At 38.5% G+C, this 10,182-nt stretch overlaps 1 protein-coding gene across 1 annotated transcript; it reads left to right on the top strand.

Moving 5' to 3' along the window:
* Positions 1–304: 304 nt before the first annotated feature.
* On the top strand, positions 305–2,571 carry h1m (linker histone H1M). Its single transcript, XM_077206730.1, has 5 exons — positions 305–457; positions 549–829; positions 922–1,039; positions 2,102–2,148; positions 2,230–2,571. Exons 1-5 carry the CDS (start codon positions 376–378, stop codon positions 2,479–2,481), a joined length of 780 nt encoding a protein of 259 aa, XP_077062845.1. The 5' UTR covers positions 305–375; the 3' UTR covers positions 2,482–2,571.
* Positions 2,572–10,182: the final 7,611 nt, after the last annotated feature.

Consider the following 10,182-nt stretch of genomic DNA (forward strand, 5'->3'; position numbering starts at 1 on the left):
ACGTATATAAAAACGTTTCTAGTTGAAAACGGTGTCATGTAAAGCCCCTCAGTTAACTAATGTTCACATTCCAGAGGACAACACTCATTATTAGAATCCTGAATCTGTTTCTAATGGTCCTTCGGAAAGCTCTTTTAGGTTGGAAAGGAAACAGTAGACATTTTCACTTCAGTTCTGAGCTAATTATTTCTGGCAACTCGGCCAATCCCGTTAATGTGGCTAATTAATTAGGGACAAACGACTTGATGATCAACAGGTGACAGACATCAGCAAAGCATGCTTTCCGTGGATAAAACACACACACAAGCTGGTTGGGTTCATGCTGGAGTGAATTGTGTGGGTTTTAACTTTATTGATCTTTAATTTGATTTAGAAATGCCTCCTAAAAAAGCTTCTGCAGCACCAGCTGCCACAATCCCAAAGGAGTCTGAGAATGAAACTATTGACACAAAACCAGGTTTGCAAGCAGTTTTGTGATGTTTATCAAATCCTAAAATGTTCCCATTAGGATTTGTTTCATTATGACTTTAACTTGAATGTGGTTTAAGATGCTCCTGAAAGCTCAAGCACTAAGGCCACTGGACGCAAGGTTTCTCCGCACCCATCCACCATGGAGATGGTGAAAGAAGCTCTGAAAGAGTTGGACTCCAGAAAGGGTGTTTCAGCTCAAGCAATCCGTAGCTACATCAAGGAGAAGTACAAGACCGTGGATGAGACCCGGCTGAAGTTTATGGTGCGGAAAACCCTGAACAAAGGCATCGAGACTGGTGTGTTTGTGAGACCTGCGAATTCTGGGGCAACGATGACAGGCGCTCAAGGGCGCTTTCGGGTAACTTCCATTTCTCTTGCACCGTTCTATGAATCATTGTTAGGAATTTCAATATAATGTAATGCCTGAATGGTCACCATGTGCTCTTTCAGATTGCTGCCAAGACCAAAGCAAAGGAGGTGAAGGTGCAGTCAAAGGAAAATGCTGATCCAAATGTGCAGAAAGCATCCAAACCTAAGAAAGCAAAGGCAACTAAAGCCAAGAGTGACGGTAAAGTTTTTTTTAAGTAGGCTATTAACAAGTTTTAAAGTCGTCTTTCAATTCATGTTTACACTAAAGTTAAGAATTTTCTAATTCTAAGAGAATTGCTGTATCCATAATGAAAGGCATGAGAGTAAAGGTGTTCTTGGGTTTACTTGCAAAGCTTTTTTTTTTTTCTTAGCAGTGGCTATTTGCACTTAAGTAAAAATGGCTCTTTTTTTTAATGATTGATGCCTTTTGCACTGTTTAAATGGCAATAGATTCTATTTACACCAAGCTTAGTGGCAGCATTTTCTTAGAGATATGCATTTACTACTAGGTAAAAATAGTAAATAGATTCTATTTACACTAAATAAAACTTGCACTACTTTGCAATAAGTGTAAATGGTTGGATGTTTATACTTGCAAATAGTGTCTGATGCTGTTTGCACCTCAACAATATGCTATGATAATGGAGTTTAAATATTTCAATTTATGAAGCGCAATTAAAACAACTGCTGTTGACCATTGTGCTGTACAAAATAAATAACCGTTAAATAAAGTAGACAAAGACACAAGTACAGAAAGACAGAACTCATGAATTATAAGCCAGATCAAATAAAAAAGATTTTAACTTTGATTTAAAAATGGATATTGTAAGTAGTTCTGATTTGAACCGGTAAACCGTTCCAAAGTCTCGGTGTGGAAAGTTCCCGGTCACCCCTCGACTGTAGTCTGGATTTAGGGACTGCTAAGAGCCTCTGATTGGACCTAAGAGCTATCCCTGGTTTAAATGGCCTCTGCCAATAGGTGGGCTATTTGCACTTAGGGTAAATGGACAGTCCCTTTTCTCTTTCTTTAAGTTAATCTCAATCTGTTGTTGTGCTGTGGTTATGTTGACATCACTGCAGGTTGCACTTAAACCAATTATTGTGGTCCATTGGTGTAGATGGGTTTTGTTTTTGGCGTGAACTGGTCTTGGGACTGAAAGCCCTTCGTGTAAACCTTGTCTATATAGAATAACTGCTGTGACAACTATTTTAGTAATGTCATGACTGCTTCAGTCTTTTTAATGCCCCCCTCCCATTCAAGGGACAATCAAAGAAAAGAAGTCCACAAAGAAAAAGGAAGCCACAGATGTGAGTTGTCTTATTTTCACCGTATACACTCGCAGCTGTGAAGTCAGAACGCACATCCACCCTCTTTCTATCTTCTATTAGGATGCTAAGCCTAAGACGCCTGAGAGCGACGCCACCGCCTCAAAGGTGGCCCCTGCTAAGAAGCCAAAGGTGAAGAATGCTGCAGGGGAGGGTGGACCGGAGCCCAAACCCAGCAAAGCTAAAAGAGCCTCTAAAGCATCAAAAGAGGGAGCTGAGCAACCAGCCGCTAAGAAAGGCGGAAAGAAAACTGCAGCAAAGGCAGAAGAGGGTGAAGGCGCTGCAAAAGCCCCAGGGAAACGAGGAAAAAAGTGATGCGCAGCATTTTTACTGTTTTTACTACTTGTGTAGTGACTTTTATTCAAGCACTTGTATACCAAATAAAACTTTTATGTATGTTCAAGAGATGTGGCATTGGATCTTATTGCGCTAGTTTGGTGGGAAATGAGTGCTGGTTTAAGGCTAGGTTGGTGGCTGCAATGTTAGCTGATGGTTAACCAGGTTCATAGTATTAAACAAGTCCTAAATTGCACCTTCTCAGAGAAGGTACTTATTTAGAATAATTCACGTCCACTAAAGTAGATTTCTTTTTAGTTTTTTTTTTCCTGGTCTCATTCACTTGGATGTACGTCATTGTTTACAGGACGTCCACTACTGGTGAAACCCTTGAAATGTGTTTAAATGAACACCTAAGCCCTTGATCCCTTGGACTCTGCTATAGTGGATTTATTTCATTTTTTTTATTATGAAAGTTACATACTTCTATAGGCCTGTGTATGCTCGGGCTGTTAAATTAAATATACAAATTAAATGTAAATCTAACTTATGTCAAATATTAAATGTCAAAACACCAATAACATATGCTTGTGAGGGTTAGGAGTACATGAAGCATGATTGATGCGACCGTCACAATCACGTTGCATTGTGGTCTATGGATCTGCCTGAAGTGTACAAGTTGAGTGTCTGTCCAAAAAAAACCAACCTCATTTACTTGAAGTTGAATATACTTCAAAATGGCGGTGGGGATTCCCCGTGGGAAAGTGATTGGGAAGTTTGTGAGTGTATAAAAGTGGAGTTAAATGCAGCCTATGTAGAATGAATGTACTGCATTCACCATTCGCACTTCACTGCCATTAACGAACTCTCCCGTGGCCTTGTGGGATAGTAAAGTGTCCATTGTACGTGCACTTCAGAATCTCGCCAGATTTATTAGGTCATCTAGGTGCTTTGAGTATACTGTGAATTCAGATCTACTACTTGTAATTTTTTTTTTTTTTTATCTGCATACTACATAGAGAAGTATTTTATTTCAGATGCAGCCAATGTTTAAAAAAAAATGTTTATGGTTCTTAACCAGCAGATGTGCTTGCCGACTTTAGCAAAAAAAAAATATATATTCAAAATATTTCATAGATTGAACTTGAATTTACAGCATTTCATCTGAAACGGTCTTTAACATGGGATATTAAATTATTCATAAAAAATTTTTAAAATTTAGCAAGTAGGCCTAGTCCTCAAATATTTTTCATTTAATATTAGTCTGTTTAAACTGCAATCACTGTCAATCATCTTAATTTTGGATGTGACTCATGAAACGATAATACTGAGTCTTCCGTTGGTCATCTTGGCAACATGGGAAAAACAACTTCTATTCAAATTCTTTCAAATAGAAAGCGAGCAAGAAATACTCTTTATAATCACTGAGTTTGCCTTTATAATCACTGTATTTGCCTTTATAATCACTGAGTTTGCCTTTTAGCACTTTTGGTTCCATTTGTCCTGAAGTCAATGGGTTTTTGGTTAAATGCCTGAATTATGGTCGGTATATATAGATATATTCATTTTTTTTTACTACGACATAAAATACATCAGTAATACACCCTTGTGCTTTTAAAAGCTGTTAATTGTCTTGAAAAAGGTGGGTTCGGGTAAACTCATGTACTCACTAGTCACTTTCATAACCTCATTGTTTATAATCATGCTGTTGCATACTAATCTAACTCAAACTTTCAGAGAAAATGTGTTTGTTTTTTTAAATAAATACTGAAACCGTTGACTGAAGCTTAAAGGTGGTGATGTTGAAGTCATGTGACAGTGCTGCTCTTTGTTCATAGCTTTTTTACTTCTGCCGTTTGTTAGTCACAGAGCTTATTTCCTGCAGTAATCCATAAGTCAATGGAAAAATTAAACAAAAAAAAATTGTCAAAGGAACCAGGGTAATGCTAACTTAGGGTTGGCCGACAAAAATAAGTCATTCTCTTTAGTTTTAATTGAGGTTCGTTTGAGGGTGCTTAGTGAATCACACCGATTTTCTCCATGTTTGGTGTAATTGGCTGTTCGCTATTCAGGTCACACTTTCCAGTGCACATGCTATTGAGATAATTACAAGCTCCTGATGAAATCCTGAGGTAGTTTACAGCAAGTGTTGTGAGGCCGTCAAAACAACTCCTTCACTCTAAACAATGCTGGGTTGTTTCAACCCAAATTTGGGTCAAATACGGACCAAATGTTGGGTTAAAAATGTAATTTAAAAATTTAACCCAACTTCAACTTTCACTTTAAAATGTAAATTTTATAATTATATTTTTAACTCCACATTTGGGTTTGTCCAACATTTTTTAGAGTGTTTGTAAGGCAGGCTTCTGCAGGACTAGTGTGGGTTTTTACTCAACAGGCATGTATGTTGATATCTTCATGCTTTACAAGGATAAAAAGTATTTAGGCAAGCTAAAGCTGATCCCGTATCAGAGTTTAAAACCAACCCCCCACCCAGGTTAAGGGAAGGCCTGAGCAGTCAAGACAATCACATTAAGACTTGCTGATCCGCAGGAAAGACACGCCGGATCAGAGGTCGGCTGACAATGAAACTCTTCACTCTGGGACTGAGGCTGATTGTGAACGTTTGTTCCCTTGAGGGAAGTTTAATAAAACAGTTTTCACTGTGCAGTTTCCACCACGCTCGGGTCCCCGAGGGCCTGCAGGAGCCTGGGGCAAATGAAGGGCCGATTCAGGCAAAAATCCCTCTGATTACCCTCTCATTAGTGCACGGCTCCCAGCCAGGTGAAATCACTGAAGAGTGGGATGGTGGAAGAGTGGAAGAAGAGGAAAAACAGACTAAATGACCGCAGGTGGACAGAGGGAGGACAGGAAAACAGATTGATGAGGTGGATGTGTGGACAAGGAAGATGGATTGAGGAAGTGAAAACAAATGGAGTGATATGAAAGAGGACAAATAGACCGGGTTTTAAAGTTAAGACAGACTGATTGAAAGAATGATAGAGGTGGGCAAACACTAAACCGTACGCAGACTGAGAGAGGCATGGACAGATTGATGGAGAGAAGGAAAGATAACCTCAGGCTGAGAGTGAAGTGAAACATCTGAGCGTGATCTGCTTGTTCTTGAAATGCACGCGATGTTGAAGGGGTTCTGACTCTTCCGGTGTGTGTGATGAGCTACTGTGAGATGTGTAACCATCGACAAGATCCCAACAATAATCAGATACTGTGAAACTCGAAAAATTAGAATATCGTGCAACAGTTCATGTATTTCAGTAATTCAAATTAAAAGGTGAAACTAATATATTTAGTATATAACAATATACATATGCATTATTATACTTTTCAGAGGGCCGACATTTCTGTATTTAAAATCCTTTTTTTTATTGATTCAATGTAATATTCTAACTTTCTGAGATTTTGAATTTGAGGTTTTTATAAGCTGTAAGCCACAATCATCAAAATTATAACTTTTGCTCGATATTCGAATTTTTCGAGTTTAACCTGTATATGATGCTTTTGATACTGCTCTGCTGGATTAAATTATGCAAAACTCTGCATGTTGTTAAGATGACAAAATAACATTTTAGGATAGTCTGTCTCAGTGGTCTAACAGCGTCAATGTCAAACTGACTGAGATGGCCAATCAAATCAAAGAAGGCGGGGCTTACCGTTCATAGAAGTTAAAGGTGAATTCCAGCATGACACTTCAGTTTTAATGGTTAAAGAGTGCAAGGTAAGATGTAAGTAGCTAAACATTTACTATTAGATGACTTTTTCATGTATGAAATGTTAAATGACCGTCGGTAATATAAAGCTATAAAATGTTTTGTCAAATTTCACCTTTTTGAATGGACCCATTTCACAGACTGATGATACGTTTTCACAGTCATTAACCTTGTAAATCTAGCAATGTTTTTTTTTTTTTTTTTTTAATGTAATGCACATTACATGTTACACCATACTTTGTGTCATTGATTACACTGGTCATCTGATCAGGAATGAGGTTTTTGATATGCTTTCCTCTTTTGTAAAGTCCTAGAAATGCTATTGTGGATTTATTTGTATTTTTTCTTGCAGTTTCTGTTCACCAGTTCACAAGTTTACCCAACTATGACGACTTCCACTTCTGAGAAATGTTTAAAGGGTCCACTGAAAATATAGGCATTGTAAATATATAATTTGCGTAGGCTAATTCGTGTAATCCATTATTGGATGTGAAATGTTTTCTGCATATTAGGCAAATGAGTAAGAGTGTGCATATTTTAAAACAAAAACTTTGGGTTTGGCCATGCCAATGTTCAAGACATGCTTACGGCTTTGATTTGTGGATATGACTTAATATAGCGGAGGGAAAAAAATTTGACTCGACTCTATCTTTATGAAAACGAACTAAAGACGTCACAATAATGCACTATATCAGGCAAAGTGCACAGGAGAGTTTCTAAGCAGAAAGGTGTAGCTTGTATTTTAATAATGTGTACCAGATAATAATGTGAGCTACTGAATTATAAAGTTGTCTAGATGAGGAAAGGTCTTTGGAGGCCCAAACAAACCAATTTTTAGGATGGTTAGGAAGTAAGAGTATCATCTCTTGCTTTTCGGGCAAAGCTTTCCTATGTTTTCTTGCCTTCCTCATCTAGATCTCATCAATTAGTATGCTGAAGTTTACCTGATCACTTAGCGCCATATCCTACTGGTTATAGCTGAGGACCCTCTTGTCTTTGACAGATGATCCTGGCCACTATGCCCAATGTCCCGGTCCATAATCCAGCCCCGCTACATCAACTTTTTCTTTTTTTAAGTAGGACTACTTTTCTTGGCGGATTAATTTGTGACATTAGCTGTGGTTGATTTTTTTTTCTGTATTACAGTTCAACATTTTACACAGATCAGAAATCGTAATTGTTTCTTAATCAGATGCTGTCCTCAAAGCTTAACTTGTATTTAACTTAGAATATTATTTTAACCCTTATAATGACCAGCAAATCCCCCTAAAGCATGGAATGTTAATAATGCACAGACCATTCAAATACACACACAACCACACACCCCTTATGGAGTGTCTGGTTTTATATCACTCTTATCTCCGTCCCCTCTTCAGTCAGGTCTACCCATATGCTTCACTGCACACAAGAATGAACTAGACATAAAGAGCCGAGTGTTCTCACACACACACACACACACACACACACACACACACACACACACACACACACACACACACACACACACACACACACACACACACACACACACACAGAGCTCTCTAATAGGACAGACCTCTGTCCTTATCTTCCCCGTCGTTCTATAATGGATGGCCATTCACACAAAGGTCACATACACACTCTGTCAACACTCAGGCACCAGAGACGTCCCTCTGACAAGTGTGTCAGACACAGTATACACTAAACACACACTAAAGCACAAGAGAATGACCTCCTATAAAACAGACCAGTAAAACAAAGAGAGTTCAAAAACAAAATTACAGCACTTCAGTTTGTTTGTCAACGAGAATGCTTTTTCAGTCACAAGATGATGTCATTCCTCACATTTTGATTGAAAACAAAAATAGATTTGCTACTTTTGGAGTAACGATATAAAAGCCTTAAAACTGCAAGACAGAGATATCTGTCATTATGTAAATAACAGGGAGTTTTCCGAATTTTGTGAAACAACTTTGTTGTTGTTTTTTAAGCCCATAATTAAGTGTCCTATACTTAATTTACAAAAGTGTGCTTAATTGACAAAAATGTTTTTATTTCCCAATCACCTTTGCTTGTTTGTGCAATGCATTTTTCAGAATGTTTTCAGTTCCATTAGCTTTCTAGTTTGTGCCACTATACTCCTCTTAGACCCTGTTTACAGCTGCTATTAAGATGCGTTTAAGTTGATCAGATCACAAGTGGACGACACTAAATTCAGGTGTAAACGGGGTCTAAAACGCTTTGAGCTTGTCCACTTTCGAACACTTCCAGAGGCAGTGGAAAACACATTCGACCGGATTGCTTTCGTAGTGTAAACGCTCATGTGATTGAATGTGTTCAAACAGACACAGAAGACCGTCTACTCTCCGTCTACTGAACTAATGTGTAAACATTATGGGAAGAGCTCTAGCCAGACGGGATTTAAACTTTGTCGGCTGGAGACTCAAGTTCGGTTTGAAAAGGGAAAAACGTACCGATCACAATGTTCTCTCAGCGTTCCTGATTTCTAACACACACTCACAGTGTTCGGCGTGATCTTGCGTCTGTCAGAGCAGAAACTAAAGCTGATGCTCTCCATATGTTCTTCTGTTTTCTCTGGTTGTGTTCATATGTAAATTGCGTGAGCTTATTATGTCCATTAGATGGAAAGAAGATAGATTTGCCGCCCATAGACGCTCCCCTCGAAGAAATCAGGACAGAAGTGGTTGAAAGTGGACAAAAGAGACAGATTAAAACACCAGGTGTAAACGGGAATGTGTCTCCCTCGTCTACTTGTGATCCGATCGACCAAAACGCATCTTAATACCAGCTGTAAACCGGACCTTAAAGACCTGAACCTGAAATGATTTGGGGAATAACATTTTCTTTCCTGTGTTGACCAAAAATACGTAGCCCCTATAACATTTGTTCGTTTTCTTCTTCTTCTTCCCTTTTTCATGGGAAAATTATGAAATTTGGCACTCTTAATGGGGTGGGCAGTTTTTATATGATATAATACAGTATAATCAGTTTAAATTTAAACTTTTCTTTTGGTTATAACTTTTCAACCCTTTGTCCTAAAATTGAAATCTCTGTGTGCTTCATTACCATGATTTGAGGGTACATGTCAAATTTTTCGACAGAGCCACATAATGAAATCTGAATTGCTTGAAATGTTTGACGGAAAATATGAATTCCTTGGGTCATACTGAATCTGTTGATACCAATTTTGCCAGAATTGGTCAAATCATTCATCCTCCATTTAAACATTTGATGTAAATATTGATTTCTTTTAACCGCTGGACATACTGGCATGAAATATGGTAGGGATAATCAACAGCCTGACCTCAAGGTATCTGAGAAGTTCATTGTCAGCGCCACCTAGTGTTCCAAAGATTTACACATTTTCACAACGCTTCAAAATATTGTCTTGGTGTTTTTATGTTCCATTATTTTTTGGAGAACTCCAACAACTACGTCATTGTCATTGATCATAAGCAGGACTTTGTGAATAACAAACCGCTGCCATCCACCAGTGAGACTGCAAAGCAAACCTTTATGAGCACTCGATCTCAGCACACAATATAGATGAACCTTATGAACATTCATTTTACACTTAAATCATATCCTTCAATGACTACGTTTACATGCAGCCAATAACCCGTTCAAAACCGGAATATCAGCAATAACCCGGTCGCGCACGGCCATGTAAACACCGGAAAAAACCTGAATATGCTCATATCCCGGATTTTAAAAACCCGGATATAGTACCTGGGGTACCCCTTTTCTAACCCGAATTTTTGGTCAAGTAAACGCGTATCGGCATATCCCCATAGTGATTTGTGTTCTGCACAAGGAATCTTGGTCTTTTGAGTAGAGGAACATCTCGGCGCATACAAAAACCCGCGTGCAGTAAGTTATACCGGAAGTAAACATGGCGAGACGCAGCACAGCATACTTTTGGAGCGAGGTCAGTACAAGCACCAAAGCGCAAACAAAGGCGATCGCTATCTGCCCCAAACTATTCATTATCCGCATGCTGCTGGTGTTGTTG

Source organism: Siphateles boraxobius, unplaced genomic scaffold (assembly GCF_051911475.1).
Source record: "Siphateles boraxobius isolate OS27281-9 unplaced genomic scaffold, OSU_SipBor_1 56, whole genome shotgun sequence".
NCBI lineage: Eukaryota > Metazoa > Chordata > Actinopteri > Cypriniformes > Leuciscidae > Siphateles > Siphateles boraxobius.

Bases quoted from the DNA above. Each gene is read 5' to 3' on its own strand.
- h1m (XM_077206730.1), top strand. From the start codon at position 376: ATGCCTCCTAAAAAAGCTTCTGCAGCACCAGCTGCCACAATCCCAAAG. The intron at 458-548 runs GTTTGCAAGCAG...ATGTGGTTTAAG, and splicing joins AACTATTGACACAAAACCAG to ATGCTCCTGAAAGCTCAAGC. The intron at 2,149-2,229 runs GTGAGTTGTCTT...ATCTTCTATTAG, and splicing joins AGAAAAAGGAAGCCACAGAT to GATGCTAAGCCTAAGACGCC.